General features: G+C 41.1%; 1 protein-coding gene across 6 annotated transcripts in view; it reads right to left on the bottom strand.

Moving 5' to 3' along the window:
- Nucleotides 1-4519: 4519 nt before the first annotated feature.
- LRCH1 (leucine rich repeats and calponin homology domain containing 1) overlaps nt 4520-19441 on the bottom strand; it is a 330560-nt gene continuing 315638 nt past the window's right edge. For 4 of the 6 annotated variants that reach the window (XM_075336886.1, XM_075336889.1, XM_075336887.1 and 1 more), the window contains one exon: nt 7641-7721. Coding sequence is in view for 2 of the 6 variants with exons in the window: in XM_075336888.1 (XP_075193003.1) it covers nt 7608-7721 (114 nt within the window). In the remaining 4 variants the exon portion in view is untranslated. Of the gene's footprint in view, nt 7722-19441 lie in introns of all 6 variants that reach the window. The other 2 variants (XM_075336888.1, XM_075336891.1) reach the window with 1 other exon arrangement.

Below are 19441 nucleotides of genomic sequence, written 5' to 3'. Positions count from 1 at the left end.
TACTTTGTAGAGGCACCTTTTGCTGCAATTACAGCTGCAAGTCGCTTGGGGTATGTGTCTCTCAGTTTTGCACATCGAACTGAAATTCTTGCCCATTCTTCCTTTGCAAACAGCTGGAGCTGAGTGAGGTTGGATGGAGAGCATTTGTGAACAGCAGTTTTCAGCTCTTTCCACAGATTCTCGATTGGATTCAGGTCTGGACTTTGACTTGGCATTCTAACACCTGGATACGTTTATTTGTGGACCATTCCATTGTAGATTTTGCTTTATGTTTGGGATCATTGTCTTGTTGAAAGACAAATCTCCGTCCCTGTCTCAGGTCTTTTGCAGACTCCAACAGGTTTTCTTCAAGAATGGTCCTGTATTTGGCTCCATCCATCTTCCCATCAATTTTAACCATCGTCCCTGTCCTTGCTGAAGAAAAGCAGGCCCAAACCATGATGCTGTCACCACCATGTGTGACAGTGGGGATGGTGTGTTCAGGGTGATGAGCTGTGTTGCTTTTACGCCAAACATATCGTTAAAAATTCGATTTGGTTTCATCTGACCAGAGCACATTCTTCTACATATTGGTGTGTCTCCCAGGTGGCTTGTGGCAAACTTTAAACAACACTTTTTATGGATATCTTTGAGAAATGGCTTTCTCCTTGCCACTCCTCCATAAAGGCCAGAGTTGTGCAGTGTACGACTGATTGTTGTACAATGGACAGACTCTCCCACCTGAGCTGTAGATCTCTGCAGTTCATCCAGAGTGATCATGGGCCTCTTGGCTGCATCTCTGATCAGTCTTCTCCTTCTCTGACATGACATTTTTGAGGGACGGCCTGGTCTTGGTAGATTTGCAGTGGTATCATACTCCTGCCATTTCAATATGATCGCTTCCACAGTGCTTCTTGGGATGTTTATAGTTTTGCAAATCTTTTTGCAACCAAATCCAGCTTTTAAACTTCTCCACAACAGTATCACAGACCTACCTGTTGTGTTCCTTGGTCTTCATGATGCCATTTGCGCTTTAAACAGAACACTGAGGCTATCATAGAGCAGGCATTTATACGGAGACTTTATTACACACAGGTGGATAATATTTATTATCATCAGTCATTTAGGACAACATTGGATCATTCAGAGATCCTCAATGAACTTCTGGAGTAAGTTTGCTGCACTGAAAGAAAAGGGGCCGAATGATATTGCATGCTCCAATTTTCAGTTTTTTTATAAAAATTTAAAATAAGCAATAAATATCGTTTACCTTCACAATTGTGTCCCACTTGTTGATTCTTCACCATAAAATTTAAATGTTTTAACTTTATGTTTGAAGCCTGAAATTTGGGAAAAGGTTAAAAAAGTCATCAAGGGAGTAAAATACTTTTGCACACACTGTACATAGATGGTTAAAGAGGACCATCTCCAAAAATCGAATGTTATTGAAAAATATACTTATATGTATGTGTTTACTTATTTTAGATAGATACTAACTGCTTTTAAAATCAGTATCAAAATTTCTATAAGACACCAGTAACTATGCTTTTACTTTTATCTATCAATTTTAGGTTTAATGTTACTTTCCATTGTCAGCATGTTCTTGATATGGAGCTTTTTTTTGTCTTACGATAAATACATGTGAACCTTTACATTCATTGGTACAAACTTAGACGTTTCATAATAAAATAAATGGCCTGGCAAATGACAAGTTATCATCTAACTTGAGCTTTAGTGTTCTTAAAGGTTAAAATGCACTGACTCTCCACCTGCTTGATTGCACTATTGACACACAGCAGGCACAAACTGTGCTCTCTGATGTTACAGAGGGAGCTTTATTTCTGCAGGAGTGCATTGACTCTGACACAGGCCGGATCCCAGGAATGGGCCAACTTCACAGACCAACTAATGAGTAGAGATGAGCGAACACGAGGTTCAGTATTCGTATCGAACACAGACTTTACTAAAGAAAAACAACTTTCAGGTTTGGAGTTTGGGCAATTTGCGTAGGGCTGATGTCAACACCTGGAGCACCAGGGGAAATGCCAGGGCTCTGGACGGCTGGGGGGGGGGGGGTGGGGGGCACTTGGCGTCGTCAGTTCTGCCGTCCCTAGGCAGAGATCTAGGGGGTACAATGCTCGGGCCGGCAGTTGCACTTTGTTGGCTGTTGACCTGTAAAACTCACACATGCACCCATCGTTACACTGCTGAATGCTGCGTGCTAGTGCATTAAAGTTCATCTCTGGGTGGAGCTAGAGCACAGTATGGTCCCCCTAAGCTGTATGGCCCCCCACTAAGCTGTATGAGCCTCCCAGAACTGTATGTACCCCCCACTGAGCTGTATGGGCCCCACCCCCTGACCTGTATGTGCTCCCCCCCAAAGCTGTATGGAACCCCCTGAGCTTCATGTGCAGTACCCCAGAGCTGTAAAGGCCTCACAGATTTGTATGTGCCCCCAGAGATCTATGCCGCCCATCCCAGTAATGTGTATGCCCCCCAGAGCTGTATACCACCTCAGTAACATCTATGCCCCCCCGTAATATGTATGTCCGGCCAGTAATGTCTAAGTCCCAGCCCCTACTGTGAGGTATACTGCATAGCCCCAATCCCCTCCTGTGATGTATATTTTGTAGCCACAGCACCTCCTGTGATGTGTATTCTGGAGCCTCCAGCCCCTCCTATGATGTATATTACATAGCTCCAAGCCCCTCCTGTGATGTATATTCCATAGCCCTTTATGTGATGTATATTTTGTAGCCACAGCCCCTTCTATGTTGTATATTCTGTAGCACCCAACCTCTCCTGTGATGTATAAAACTGTAGCCCCAAGCTTCCCCTATGATGTATAAAACTGTAGCTCCCAGACCCTCCTATGATCTATATACAGCAGTATCATTGTGCATTGTGCGTGGCCATGTCTGTTAATGATGGCCATCACTGGAGCTGCATGGAGACCAGAGGGGGAGGTGAGTGAGGATGCTGCCAGCTTTTCCATTTTAAAAATCTCTAATGTGTCTGTGTGTGCATGTATGATGTGTGTATTTATGTATGTCAGTGTATATGACTGTGAATATATTTGTCTATTTATATATATATATTTTTGTGAATTTGTCTTCAAATATGTATATGTATATGTATGTATGTCTGTATGTGTACATATCTGTGTATGTGCGTGTTTGTGTGTGCACGGGGCTCACCAAGACTGTTTCGCCCTGGGCCTACGAAATGTGCAAACCACACGTGAGCATTGCTGTGCTCAGGTATATACACACTCAGTGCTCAGTCTAGTGCGAGCCGCTTGCAGTGTTTGAATGTCTCGTACTGGGGGTAAAAACAGCATGATTGGATGTAGTGTGTACAGACAAATAAAAAATGGAAAAAGAGACCCAAACTTCTCAATTAATGACATCTATTGGGATTCAGGTCAAGTCTAGGTCCCAAACCGAATTTAATTTAAGGCTGTACCTACTGAACGTCCACAGGTTCGCTCATCTCTACTAATGAGTGCTACTGAAAATAACTTGTAAAAGGATAGAGCATGAATATCAGATTGGTTAGGGGGGGCGGTTACAGTAGACACCCCACTGATCAGCTGTTATTTGCTTCCGGCAACACAGTATCTAAACACTTTGAATCGAATTGAATTGTAGTTTGCCCAATATGTAGTGGTACTGCAGAACAGCTATTTTTTTTTTTTACATGAACTCATCTGCAGGACCCGGCAATGGCCACTACACATCTGGTGGCTCATAATGGCTATTTTGGCTAATTGTAGGGGTCCGGTGCTCACCGATATGATATCAATAGCCTATCCATTGGATAGTTCATCAATATGTTCTGACCGGACAACACACTTAATCCATTTCATAAGTATGTTTGCTTTCTACTTGCATAGTAATATAGAATATGATATTCTAGAACCTAAAAATATGTAGCCCCAAGATACCAATAAATAGAGGTGGGGATACAAAAAGAGAGTACCACGGATAATCAGAGTGAAATACAAATTTTATTAAATGTAAATGTAAAGGTGATACAGGACACACAGTGGTGGCAGGCTAGATGGAAACAGCCTGCCAGAAAACAACCCACAGCAGTACCAGGACACACCACCAGATGGCAAAAACCTGCTGACAGGCAGCAATATAATGGAGGATTATACAGAGTGTAAAATGGCCCGTGAAAAGTCAAATAGGGACAGTGTAAAGTAAACAGTTTATGTAGGAGATCTGTAGAATCCCATAAAAGTCCCAATGGCAAGGGGGCATAAGTAGTTAATCAGTATTACCTTGCGTCATGTCAGAGCAGAGATGGTGGATGTGTCCGGGCGTGGGGGCGGGGCCTCGACACGCGTTTCACCAAAGGCTTCGTCAGGAGGCGTCACGCCTGTTTACTTTACACTGTCCCTATTTGACTTTTCACGGGCCATTTTACACTCTGTATAATCCTCCATTATATTGCTGCCTGTCAGCAGGTTTTTGCCATCATTTACATTTAATAAAATTTGTATTTCACTCTGATTATCCGTGGTCCTCTCTTTTTGTATCCCCACCTCTATTTATTGGTATCTTGGGGCTACATATTTTTAGGTTCTATATTTCTTGTGGACCCCTTTCCGGTCATAGGAAAGTTTGTTTAGGTTATGTAGAATATGATATTCTACCTGTATAATCTATACTATTCTTCTGTCACTAGCATATAACCTTATTTGTACAGAAGCACAATACAAAGTTTCACTGTAATCTGAAAGTGCTTTTAAATACTGCACTTGGTGGTTTCTGCAATCCTTACAGAGGACTTGTGCTACTACATGCTATTCTCTTTCCTAAACATTATGTAATATGTTAATGGAAATCATTTTGACTCATCATATCTGAACATTATATTTCTACAATGGGGGCTAGATAAAGTTTAGATTTAAGGATATATAATAGTTTGTCATGATAGGGCATTCTGCTTAGTTTCAGCATACTACCGTAAACAAAAAGGAGTTTATGCTGTAACCAGTTAAACAGGTGTTTCAGGCTAGTGATGGTGTCCCCGGCCAAAATAAGGCCCCACAGCTGGGGCCTGGTATTGTCAGGCTGACGAGACTCATGCTTGTTTGGCCCACTAGCCTAAAAATAGGAGCCTGCTGCTGCCCAGGATTGTCGCATCCATTAGATGCAAAAATCCCAGAACTTTACTTGGCTCTTCCTGATTACCCTGGTGTGGTGGCAATCGGGATAATAATTGGTTAATGGCATCCCACAGCTGCCACTAAGCCCTATATTAGAAATGAGAGAAGTCTATGAGACCTCCCCTCCCCCCATTACTAGCCTGTAAGTGAAAAGAAATAAACACACACACCGAAAAAAATCTATTGTGGGCTGTAGTCCAGGGTCTGGAATAAAAGGAAATCTTTGTGATTATTATCTGAGTTGGGCTATCGTTGTAAAAATTTGAGAGAGAGAGGGGGGATTATTACAATAGGCCAAAACGGACCAACAAAAACCCTGCCCTCATTACCAGTAACTAACCACACTGCATCATTCTTTATAGCAATTTCAAGTACATCGAATGGGCTCTTTCGTGAGTCATAGAGATAGATTTTTTGATCGTTTTTACAACTTGTATGAGCACTGTGCTACAATTGTATGGAAACTATGCCTAGTACTACATTTAATGGGCACCATTTATAAGGATATGCCTTAATAATGCTTCTCATTTGCCCCCGTAAAAATAAAATAAGCCTATACTCTGGTACCAGCGCGGTTCCAGCGATGTGTAAAACCCCATTCCTAGGGCCCATGTGACATTGTTATGACACATGGGTCCTGCGACCAATCAGAGCCTGGCATCTGTCTCCCCGCCTCTGTACAATTGAGCAGGATGTGAGCGCTTTAAACATTGCTGGAACTGTGGCTGCACGGGAGGCGAGTATAGGCTTATTAATTTTTATGGGGGCAAACAAGAGGAATGAGAAGAGGTTGTCCAAGTAGTGGACAACCCCTTAATACTTTTTTTTAGGGAATTGTTGACTAGTTAGCCTGAAAATGTTGTGTATGGTACCTTCTGAAGGGAAGCTACTACACAGGACAAGTAATCACTGTCTGCGCTTCTAAATACCAACATCACTTTATGTTACATCCCGATGCATGTATGGTATTGCTATGAAATGACAACATCAATGACTGGTGAGTGCAGGATTTCAATATGAAGGAGTTGATGACTTCATACAATCAAATACTGTGCAACCCTAGTCCATAGTCTGTATCTAGTATTGCAACTGGGCCTCATTCTCTATTTTTAAACAACTTCCCCCCATTTAAAAGGGAATATTTCATCTCATGAACAGGAGCGCATCCCTCCCCTGTAGCCCGGCTTCTTGCTGGCTGGCTGGGGGCGGTGCGCTCTTGTTTGATTGTTTGGACCCTCTAGTCTGAGCTTCGCCTCTGCAGCATCGGAGGGATGCAGCGACACGGAAGCTGGTCAGATGGGTAGTGATCTATGTGCTCCAGTGATTCTGGCCAGGTTTAGAGCAGCGCTTACAAGCTATATTGGAAAAGGTTGTAAGCACGACGAATGTTCTGCAATCTATAATACTCATTTATGCGATTACAAGGCACACCATCTCCTATTTTGCACATTGATAATAGAACTATAAGGTTTTGCAGATAGTATCGTATTTGTGACATGTAACCTAAGTAGACTTGAGCTGTGTGTTTGGTATTGGCCAGACCTGCATTATTACTTCAACACAATCAGCAAAAGTTAGCATATAGTTCAGTTGTTATTTACATATGTGTACAGGAAAAGAAGAAATAAAATTAAATAAATGAGGATCCCATAACCTGGAGGCTTGTTGGTGGACTAATCTAATGTTTCTAACCATCGGGCTCATTACTCGCTGAGCTTCCATCACCAGGTAGAGTACATTTTAATATTTAAATCAAAAAGCAGTAAAAAAAAACCCAAACAAACAATGTAATAAAAATACAATTATTTACAATAACTTGCTTAGCTGCATCCACCTAGTTAATTATGTTAGGAGCTTTTCCGGGGATACGTCTGAGTCGGGGACTCAGGTACAAATCCTATGCAGGAGGATACTAATTTTTTAGGACAATCCGTTCCTACTATTACATTATTATATCCTTAGTATGTTACATAACAATCCAGTGAACTCTAGGACATTTTAACAAAATGTACATAATTTCAGAACTATGCTCCAAAAAAAGCAGCAGTTAGTGTTTGGGGTTACAAATGACAGCTAGTACTATAGAAATAAATACAGTGCAACTTGATCTGAAGTGAACAGATCCAGCAAAGATGTCCTGTTCCTCTGAACGCCTATAATCAGCGTACAGAACGGTGTTTGCTGTTCTGTTCCAGTCACTTACTATGATAGAAGTAGAAACATTTACTGATATGTAGCAAGTAGGGGCTGAATATATACAGTTTATGTAGACTTTAACCTTTCTGTGCAAATTTCGCTTTTTGCTCCCTCTGTGTGGAATGTGATTGGCTGTTGCTTTCCATCTCCTTAAAGGAGATTCCGAGGAAACATTGATTTTCCGCCATTTTTCTCCTTGGAGAGCCATTAGAAAATATGGTCTTATAGTCAGATGAAACAAGATGCAGTAGTTTCATAGAAATAAGGCTTGCTTGGTTGTGGTTACATCTACCAGTGCTTGAACAGTGGCGCTCACTTTCACCAGGCCCTTTTCTTCTAGAATGTGATGTGGTAAACAAAGTTTTTCCTGTAATGTAGAGTGAACATGGTAAGCGGTTTCCTCTTCATAATTTCCCCTTTAAACACATCTTATTAACCATTATTTATACATATACTATGCGGCAGCACAATGCGATTAATGAACATATGAGCTCCACTATTGCTATACACATGAAAATTGTAACGTACTTCGCAAAATCCATCCAACCACGTGAAGGTGTACTCAAATATGGATGATCCCTATCACTAATACCCTGCCTCTCCATCTATATTTAGGTACACCTTGACATGGTTAGATAGCTTTTGTGAACTTTGATCAAAAAATGGTAAGCACCTTACACTTTTAACATGTTGGTCACGTGAACCTTGAATAAGGCTCGTTCACATTGTCTTTGTTTTTCATTATATTCAGCTTCCACACTATTCTACTATTGTTGCAGTCCAAAACACCGGAACACGAAGGTTACCGTAAATGGAATCAGTCAACAAGTTTTTGCCACCTAATCTGAGAGCGGCATAATGAAGAGACAGAGATCCTGATTACAGCAGTGTGTCATTTACTGGGCTGTTTGGTGTAGTTTGATAAAATCACTATTTAATCAGCAGTAGATTATCATTAGAGGAGTACTTGGCGTGCTGCCAGGTAATCCAGCATATTCATGAGCTCTAAATAACCCTGCCCCCAACACTGATTGGCAGTTTTCTCTCTCTATTGTATATGGGCAGACAGCTGACAATCAGTGGTGTGGGTGGGGTTATACAGAGCTTCACATTCAAATAACTGCTATATTTAAATGACAGCAAACAGCTCAGTAAGTGACACATCACTGGAATCAGGTTCTGTCTCTATATTATGCTGCTCTCAGATGAGGGAGGAAAAACCTGGTGACAGATTCCCTTTAAGTTCCCGTGATGAGCATTTGGTGGATTTATGATACGGCATATTTTTGCTGTGAAACAAAAAACCCAGTGTGTCTTACAGTTCCAGTAAAATGGACGGGATTTATAGAAATCTGCTGTCCAATGTTCTTTACGCTGAGTAAAAACAAAAAGTAAATTGACCTGCGGTGCTTGTTTTGAATCGGCAACCTTTCAACCTCTCTTGCGGGTATGCTGAGTTTCATGTGCAGATTTTTCCCATTGAGCGCGCATTAAACACAGAAAACATTCAGGTAAAAAATGCTTGTAATCCGCACATGACTATACCAATAAAGTTTTGTCAATGCCAAATACCATTAGCTTTCAATACAAAGCAGTTTAATTTAAAGCTTGACAGAAGAGACAAGAACTGCAGCGTCAAAAACGTGATAAATACACATGTAAAGAAATGCACTGAAAAAATGCTAGTAACCTAAAAAAGGTTCAGAAATGCTACAAAATATTGCAACATCAAATATTCAAATATTCTAAAATGAAACCATTAACCTCCCAATTATAATATACCAGTGGGATCCGATTCACTGGCATGGGTCTGACATACTGATTTTTTTATTCAGGCTCCAAACATGGTACATGATTAGATGTAAAAGGTTCATATAAGTGTGGGGGCTCCAAATGCAATTTATGTAAATACATATTAAAAAGATATTTACTGATCATACAGGTAAAGTCTGCAATATAAAATTGTTTATTAATTGTTCGAGCACATGTTACTTACAAGGCAAAATGCACTTTATGCAATGAATACTATATAGGATGTACTACACGCACCCTAAAGAAATGCATGGCAGAACACATTTCAGCAGCAGCTCCCGGTTCTAATAGTACTAGTAGACCAGTCTCCGGATTGTCTAGGCATTCTGCAGAAATCCACTCTGATAATTTGTCCTCCTTTTTGGTAATGGGAACTGAGAAAGTCTGAAAACCTCCTTGAGCAGGAGATTGGAAAAATCTGCTTCTTTCAAGAGAAGCTTGCTAGATTTTAAATCTGAACTCACGCATTCACATGGGTCCTAATTACCGCAATGGAGAAGAAAAGATGTAGCGGTATATATCGAGCACCAAAGCTTGGAAGCAGGGGAACCCAGCACAGTTACATTTACTTCTTTATTTAGAGATCAGGAACATCACTTTACAACATGTTTCGGCAGCATACTCCGCGCCTTCAGGTTCCAATGCTTACCAGCTTTGGCGCCCGATAAATACCGCTGCATCTTTTCTTCTCCATTTACAATCCCTCATCGGAGGGCTAGCGGACGGTGCTGACTTAGCGAGGAGCTTTCCCTAACTATAGGACCTGTAATCAAAGGACCTGCTGTGGCGTCATACATCACATGACCGGCCGATTGCAGAACCCGTATTCCTAAGAGGGGGGGAGGCGAAATACATCAGCAGCATTCACTGGGGTTGTGAGAGGCTTGCACAACCCGAACAGGTTAGTGGTTCTAACTTTACCCTTCCCCACTGGACCACCAGGTGTCACACTAGGAGCGCCCCTTTGTCTCTTTTTTTTATCTCTTCTTAATTACCGAAATGACCTAATATATATTTTTTAAAAAATAAGTGGAAATATATTTTTCACGGTAGAAAATTTGTACAGTTTTTTGTTTGTGTTATATTCGGTCAGCTGAAATTAGATAAATTAATACCAATAATATTTATTCGCTATAAAATATTTTTCTGTTGTATTTACCTATAAAATTGGAAAACATTATATGACGTGGATTTTCATGAATGTTAATGATTTCATTATATCAATTCAGCTGCAAATTTAATTATCATTACTCTGGCCGTCTCCTTTTAGTTGACATCCTTTTGTTTATTTGATCACATAAATTTGTTCTTACTGAACAATACACTATCTATGATTAAGGCTATTCTGTGTGATTTTTAACTATCTTTCATAAAATGGAGTTTTGAAAAAACTTTTTTGAAGCAGACCACGGTGCTAATGGTGAACATTGCCTTGGAAGAAGTACAAGTCTGCGTTTGAGTCGTATTCTGTTTAAATTAAAAGGAAAAAAAAAAAAAAGAATTAATTGTGATATCCTTTATCCTTTTATCTATCCTTACACTCATTTTAGAGTTCATTTAGGAGTAATGAGAGGTTTTAATCACTGACTGCACATGGGTAATTGATGAACCAAGCTTTATCGGTGAGACCCTGTTAATTACCTTACCCTCCATGAAGTGTGTACAAGGAAGATAAGTGTTACAGAACATAAGTCAGCGATAAGAATAGTAATTACGTTTGTGAATCGATATTGCCAGAATTATGTAAATCTGCACCATGGGAGGTTGCATTAGGAGACAGTTATAATTACAGCAAAATATTTTCCTAGAAATGAAGTATGAAATTTCATTAAAGTGCAAAATATTTACAGAGATTTAATTTATGGCAGGAAAAGTTACATAAAAGATGAAGTTTGAGGCCGCCCAAGACACCTCTTCGCTTCTCTTCCATAATCAGAGGGTTTAGGCTGAGGGTTGGTCTGAAACCTAATATTTCTGTTATAAATATCTAATATTATATAATAATCATGTTCGTAATTAGCAGCATAAGCAGAAATGGTATTGTGTAATAACGCTAATTCCTAAATGTATTTTTTTACTTCACTTCGTGAGAGTTTTGTTTGAGAGGAGTGTCAAACGGCATGTCAACAGGAGACTGGGGCTGCACTCACTTCCCTGCAAAGTCTATCACCCCTCCAGGGGGCCGGTGCTGCAGTTAACTACCATAGGTTCTTTCATCGCCACCCTATGAAGATGTCCTGAATCCATGGTGCTGTCAGAAGCTATGAAAGAAGTGACTGAGGTGCTGGCATTCTGCTTCAGTCGAACAGTCATTATGGAGTGGTGACAGAGGTAGGGTGACACCAATGATGCACCCTGGTGATGATTGGTTTGAGAGGGGTGATAAAAGCAGAGTAAGTGACTCCAGTGCTGCCCCTTGCTGATGATTGGTTTGAGGGTAGTGATTGAACTGGGGTGAGTGATGCCAGCACTGCCCAATAGCTTTTATCACCGCCCCCTGATATCGCCTTGTTTCATAGTAAGAAACTGTCGCCGATGCCTTGGTCACTTTTCCCACAGCTTCTATCACCGCCAAGGAATTAGGACAGCAATGAAAGAAACTGTGGTAAGTGACTGCAGCGCTGTCCCCGATGACATGCTATTCCAGGTGGGTTGATGGATGCTGCAGGGAAGTTAGTGCAGTGCCAGCCTTCTGATGACACCTCGTTTTAGACTCCCCTCAACTGAAATGTCACAGGAAGTAAAGAAAAAAAAACCCAAAACATTCAGAGATTAGCTAGATAGGGAGAAATGTAGAATGTTGTATAATAAAACTAAATATAAAAGTGCTAAGGTTGTAAAAATAGACATTTATAAAGGACATTTTAGGTATTGGACCACCCCTTTAAGATTTAAGGCATGCTACCTAGTAAACCTACATAAAACCTAGAGATTTTTCATGACTCCAAATAAGAGTCTATTTTTTTCAGAAACACTCCACAAAAATCAATCTGGTATTGCAGCTCATCCCTTAACTGAAATGAAAGGGGATGATCTACAACTACCCTGTTTCTCTGAAAATAAGACCCAAGCTGAAAATAAGCCCTAGCATGATTTTTCAGGATTTTGAGGATGCTCAAAATCTAAGCCCTACTTCAAAAATAAGCCCAGTTACAGGTCATAAAAAGGTAAATTTAAACAGTGTTCAGGCAGTTATAAATGTAAAAACAAAAAAATCAATTGGAATTTGAATGCAGCAGAACAGATTGACTCTTTACCAAGGAAAGCAGACACCCCCAAAATAAATCACACTCAAAAGTACCCATGAGATCTAAATCAATAAAAGGTTGGCCAGTGCTAGGCTCTCACACACAGATTGGGTAGTCCCGTAAGCATCACTCTACTCCTGATCCCATTATATTAGATTATTGTTGCGGCTTCCATTCACCACGGAGAGCCAAACACTATACTTGCCTGTAGTGGAACGTGAAAGAGAGCTGCTGGAACGCCAAGGGACATAATGTGCCTGTGACTGGAGTGATGCCAGCAAGACAACCCGATCGGTGTGTGAGAGCCTGGCACTTACCAAACCCATAATGTCTTAGGTCTCATGGTGTCTTTTGAGTGCGATTCTTTTGAGAGTGTCTGCTTTTCTTTGTGAAGGGTTTAGCTATCATATACTATGGTACAGTACTGTAAATAAACAAATGAGAAAGAAATATACCATAGTAGTATTTTGTCTCCCAGACGTACGAGTACAAAAAGGAAGAGCTATTCTGTTAAGTACAAGATAGGAATCATGCAGGAATCTAAGGACTAAAGTCTTATTGCTTTCTGCAAATAGAAAATGTTGGATATTTGAATGGTCCGAAAATGGCGAGCAGAGTACAATAACGTCAGTGAAAAGGTTAAAGGGAAATACTAAGAAGCACAAGTGTGGATCAGGTTGGTAACACTGAGAAGGAAGACATGAATTGTGAATGGGTAGCTGATAGGAGAGCAAAGGCTTTGGTTTTCCTTTGGTCATGATTATATTTGAATAAATGTTGATTTTTTTTTTGTTCAAAATAATAGTCAATCATTGTTCATGGAAAAATAAGACATACCCTCCAAATAAGCCCTAACACATCCTTTCAAGCAAAAATGAATTTAAAGGGAACCAGTCACCAGGATTTGCGTATATAATCTAAAGCCAGTGCTATACTAGCACTATCAGGCTGACTCTATACATACCTTTAGTGGTCAGCTCGGACATATAGATATTGAAATCAAAGAAAGTAAAGTTTATAAAAATCGGCAGCTTCTTGAGTGACAGCTGCTGAGGATCAGATAATATCTGGTTGGGTATTCATACTTATCCCCTCCACCTATTAGAATTAACATAAGAATTAAACAATTTAACTTTTCCCTAGCAGAACCAGTGTGAGGTCATATCCATGTCACCAGAAGGGGCAGGGCCTCAGCAAACAAAAATACTTCGCCCCTTCTGGTCACATGGGTATGACCTCACACAGGTCCTGCTAGCGAAAAGTTAAATCGATTGTATAATACTTATGCTAATTCTAACAGGGGGATGGGATAAGGGGCGAAGCCTCAGCCAACAAAGCTGATACAAGGAAGCAACATTTTTCTGTTTGCTGAGGCCCCGCCCCTTCTGGTGACATGGGTATGACCTCACACAGGTCCTGCTAATGAAAAGTTAAATTGTGTAATTCTTATGCTAATTCTAATAGGCGGAGGGGATAAGTATGAATTCCCCTCAGATATTATCTGATCCTCAGCTGCTGTCACTCGAGAAGCTGCCAATTTTGTAAACTTTACTTTCTTGGATTTCAAAACCTACACATCCGAGCTGACCACTAAAGGTATGTAGAGAATCAGCCTGATAGTGCCAGTATATCACTGGCTTTAGGTTATGTATGAAAATTCTGGTGATTGGTTCCCTTTAAGACCTGTCTTATTTTCAGGGAAACACAAAAGCAAGAGTGGCTGGAAACACATTTATGCGTATAAAATCGGTCCGACTTGCCTGAAAAAAACTCGGCCGATTTTAGTTCACATTAGGTCAGTGTGCAATGCAAGTGCGATGCTTTTTTTAAATTTAATGACTAGCAGAGCGTGTGTAATGCGTGTTTGATCCGTGTGTGATCCTTTTTTTCTCAGCAGCTGTCATCTGCTATTCAGCTCTGCTACATGGCCGCTGACAGCAGCCACAGACAGAGCCATGTAGCAGAGCTGAATGGCCGCTGACAGCAGACACAGACAGAGCCGCACGATCAGAATGAAGTCGGATGAACTTCACCCGACTTCATTGTCATCCTGCGGCTCTGTGTGGCATGGCCTGATTTTCAGTCACCGGTGAAGGTCTCACCGGTGACCGCAAATCCCGAGTGACCGCAGTGAGCCGCGCTATCAGCGGTGCAGTCACTGAGGTTACCCGCGGCCACAGCAGAAGTCCTCCCGCTGAGATCTGTGCCGCGGGTAACCTGAGTGACATCATCGCTGATAGCGCGACTCACTTCAGTCGCTGCAGGGAGCTCACAGAGAGCGGTCGTGGTCTGTGACTGCTCTCTGTCAGCTTCCGATGTAGCAGAGCTGACAGCGTCGAGGGACCTCTGTGGATTATGTCGGACATGGAAGGGTATTTGGGGTCTTGAATAAAGTGGTGAAAGAGGTTGTTTTTTTTGTTATTTTTTTCAAATAAAGGATTTTTGGGTGTATGTCTTCATTTTCTTAATCTTACAGGTTAATCATGGAAGGTATCTCGGGGAGACGCCTGCCATGATTAATCTAGGACTTAGTGGCAGCTATGGGCTGCTGCCATTAACTCCTTATTACCTTGATTGCCACCCACCAGGGCAATTCGGGATGGCCGGGTACAGTCCCAGGACAGTCGCATCTAATGGATGCGGCTATTCCAGGCGGCTGCTGGCTGATATTGTTAGGGTGGGGGGCTCCCCATAACGTGGGGCTCCCCATCCTAAGAATACCAGCCTGCAGCCGTGTGGCTTTACCCTGGCTGGTATTAAAATTGGGGGCAACCACACGCCGTTTTTTTTTATAAATTATTTATTTTTTTACTGCATTATATAGACCCGCCCACCGGCAGCTGTGATTGGTTGCAGTGAGACAGCTGTCACTCAGCGGTGGGGGCGTGTCTGACTGCATCCAATCATAGGCGCCGGTGGCGGGGAAAGCAGGGAATACGAGATTGAATAATGAGTGGCTGGCTTTTTCAAAAGAGAAGCCGCCGGAGCAGTATGAACGCCATGCAGTGCCACGCCGGTGATCGGTGAGTATGAGTGAGGTGAGAGGGATAGACCAACATGGACAGAGAGAGAGACCGACAAAGAGAGACAGACCGACAGAGAGAGAAAAGAGACAGAGAGGGAGAGACCGACTGACAATCGCATGTTTCTCAAAACACTGGAAATGAGTGAGGTCTCACAATGTCGGTCAATCTCTATGATTGACCGACATTGTGAGACCTCACTCATTTCCAGTGTTTTGAGAAACATGCGATTAATGTATTTAGAAAAACGAATGTCACTAGGATGGTGAGTGCCGATCCATGTGACATGCATTTTTTCACGCTCCCATAGAGTTGCATTGGAGTGACTCGCGCGAGAAACTGTCCAATAACGCAGCCTGCTGCGATTTTTTTCTCAGTCCGATTTGGAGTGAGAAAAAAATAGCAGATGGGAGCTGCCTCATTGTTTAACATGTGTCCAAGTGCAATGCGAGATTTTCTCGCATCGCACTACTGCGAGAAACTCGCAAGTGAGAAGCCGGCCTTAGAAGTAGCTCTTTCTTCTATTCGAAGACAAGCTCTACTGTAGAATCACTTATAGATTTACTGGAAAACAAAAACTTAAAAATGTCCTGCGCTTACCTCCCAGACTAGGAATGATCCTCAGCTCTTAGCCCTGTGTTCCCTGACAGTCTTTTGAAGCAAACAATCTCACGTGACCGCTGAATAAGTGGCCATATCTCAGTTGTAGCCTCCACAATTCCATCTGAGTAATCAGTGTTTTTTTTTCACTTTGCAGAATAATGATGACTGCAGCTGATTAGCTTTGTTTTTATGGAACAAATGTTTTGGGGTTTTTTTTGGGGGGGGGGGGGTTAAACCTTTTGACCCATAATGCAGTCCAAACTCCAGCTGAATACTTGTTTAGGCCCTATCTAATTTTTTCTACAAATATTTCACCTTTAAATGTACAATTTAAATATTATTTTGATTTTTTTTTTCTTTTCATCTTGTTAAGGCCCCGTTATGGTCCCCCAGAGGTCTTAAAAACCCCCAAAACATTTTAGAGTGTTTTAAAAATAGGAATAAATAAGTGTTTATGAATATTTGTGAGGTCGGTGTTCCTTGGTAAAGTACTTTTTTATGTATAGTAGTATGGCTTAATTTTTTTACTACCCTCCATTTAACGGGGTGTCCAACCTATTCTCCATTTAATGAAGTTCTAAGGTGACAGAGATGGTTACGCAAGTCTGTGCTGTATCCACAGAGGTTAGAGCAGGTGAGTATGCCTGATTTTATTATTTTGTACCATCCCTGGTGGTTATGAAGCTTGTGCTGAGGTTGGACCTTTCACTATGTTGTCCTTGTGCCTTAAAAGGGATTGTTTATGAGACAACTACTTTAAGAAATAAACCAAGAAAATTTAATTTTAATTTTTTTTTTTATATACTTTTGGCGTTTTAGTTGTACTTCTGCCATCAATAATGAAACAGATTTTTTTTTCATGGTGTCATTTTTTTTTTTGTAACTAAGACATGGTCTTTTCCGGTTTTAATAGCTTGTCACTTATCTCCTGCTCAAAAAAAACCCAAAAATGTTTAACTGTCCTTGCTAGACGTGATCTTCAAGATGCCATAACATCTCTCTGCTGGAAATCTCTCCAATTAATTACATTGCTGTCAGTCTGGAGTGTGATGAATGCTGTCCGGGTGGTCTGAAGCATTCATTTAAAGGATACATCAACTTACAGACATCTGGAGAGCAGATACTTCATAGATCGGATATTTCTTTCTTAACTGGAGTTTGACAACACATATAAATTAGAAAATATATTTGGCGAAAAGCTGTTTCTCTCACAAGCAAAATAAAGAAGAAATTTTGTTTGCAGGGAATTCTGTAAATGTGCACAGCCAGTGCCATAAAACTGTACGGTTTCCAATCTGTGTTCTTATGCTATTAGGTGGAGTATTAGTAGTCTGGTCAGGTCGCTTCGTAACATTCACAATAGTATTGTCTGTGTCTTACACTATTCTTGCCGTCTGTATTTATTCTGTAATTTGTGACTGTGTACAAAGTCGATAATGAAATTTTGACAATTACCAAATAAAAATACAAGTCAATCAGGAGTCTAAACAGAGCAGTAAAACATAAAAAATGCAGACTTTCTGGAAAAGATGAAGCCAATTTTTCAGATCCGCAAATTACAGTCTGAGTATTGGCTGCAAGTCTCTTGTCCCAAACGCCACAGCCTTATCTATGGCCTTGAGGCTGTTAGGTTCAGTTCAGGAGATCAGTTCATACAAGTGCATCTCAATAAATTAGAATATCTTCAAAAAGTTAATTTTAGTTATTCAATACAAAAAGGGAAACACATATAATATTATATAGTCATAAACAGAGTGATCTATTTCAAGTGTATATTTCTGTTAATGTTGATGATTATGGCTTACAGTCAATGAAAACCCAAAAGTCATCTCACAAAATTAGAATATTTACCACAAAACACCTGCAAAGGCTTCATAAGCATTTAAAATGGTCCCTTATTCTGGTTCAGTAGGCTACACAATCATGGGGAAGACTGCTGACTTGACAGATGTCCAGAAGGCAGTCAGTGACACACTCCACAAGGAGGGTAAGCCACAAAAGGTCATTGCTAAAAAAGCTGGCTCTTCACAGAGGACTGTATCCAAGCATATTAATGGAAAGTTGACTGGAAGGAAAAAGTGTGGTAGAACAAAGTGCACAAGCAACCGGGATAACCACAGCATTGTAGGATTGTTAAGAAAAGGCCAATCAATCAAACACTTGGGGGAGATTCATAAGGAGTGGACTGCTGCTGGAGTCAGTGCTTCAAAAGCCACCACACACAGACGTATCCAGGACATGGACTACAAGTGTCGCATTTCTTGTGTCATACAACTCATGACCAAAAGACAATGCCAGAAGCGTCTTACCTGGGCCAAGGAGAAAAAGAACTGGACTGTTGCAGTGGTTCAAGGTGTTTTTTTCAGATAAAAGTAAATTTTGCATTTCATTTGGAAATCAAGGTCCCAGAGACCACAATCCAAGCTGCTTGATCTATAGTGTGAAGTTTCCACAATCAGTGATGGTTTGGGGAGCCATGTCATCTGCTGGTGTAGGTCCACTATGTTTCATAAAGTCAGCACAGCTGTCTACCAGGACATTTTAGAGCACTTCATGCTTCCCTCTGCCGAAAAACTTTTTGGAAATGAAAATTTCATTTTCCAACAGGACTTGGCACCTGTCCACACTGCCAAAAGTACCAATACCTGGTATAGTAACCACAGTATCACTGTTCTTGATTGGCCAGCAAACTCACCTGACCTAAACCCTATAGAGAATCTAAGGGGTATTGTCAAGAGGAAGATGAGACACTAGACCCAACAATGCAGACGAGTTGAAGGCTGCTATCAAAGCAACCTGGGCTTCCATAACACCTCAGCAGTGCCACAGGCTGATCACCTCCATTCCATGCCGCATTGATGCAGTAATTCATGCAAAAGGAGCCCCGACCAAGTATTAAGTGCATTTACTGTACAGACTTTTCAGTAGGCACCAACATTTTTGAGTTTAAAATATTTTTTTTCAGTTGGTATTATATAATATTTTAATTTTCTGACATAATGACTTTTGGGTTTTCATTTGCTGTAAGCCATAATCATCAACATTAAAGGGAACATGTCACTAGAAATTTCGCTATGAAACTAAAAGAATCCCTGTCTGCAGCTCCTGGGCTGCATTCTAGAAAGGTTCATCTTGCTACTGGCCCCCCTTTCAGACCTAAATAAGCACTTTATAAAATCTTACCTTTTGGTATGCTAATGAGCTTTGCTGGCAACAGGGGCGGGCTGTATTGTGTCCGTTATTCCCTCTCCAGTTTGCTGTCCCCCAGTGTTGATTGACATAGATGAGGCCGCCGACCTCATGTTACTCAGTACTCCTGAAGTCTCGCGCATGCCCAGTGGCACTATCGTGGGACTGAGCACTGTTCAAATCGCGAGCGCCGGTGATCTTATTGCACAGGC

The sequence above is a fragment of the Anomaloglossus baeobatrachus genome, chromosome 2 (genome assembly GCF_048569485.1).
Source record: "Anomaloglossus baeobatrachus isolate aAnoBae1 chromosome 2, aAnoBae1.hap1, whole genome shotgun sequence".
Lineage (NCBI taxonomy): Eukaryota > Metazoa > Chordata > Amphibia > Anura > Aromobatidae > Anomaloglossus > Anomaloglossus baeobatrachus.
This window is presented reverse-complemented; position numbering and strand designations above follow the sequence as displayed.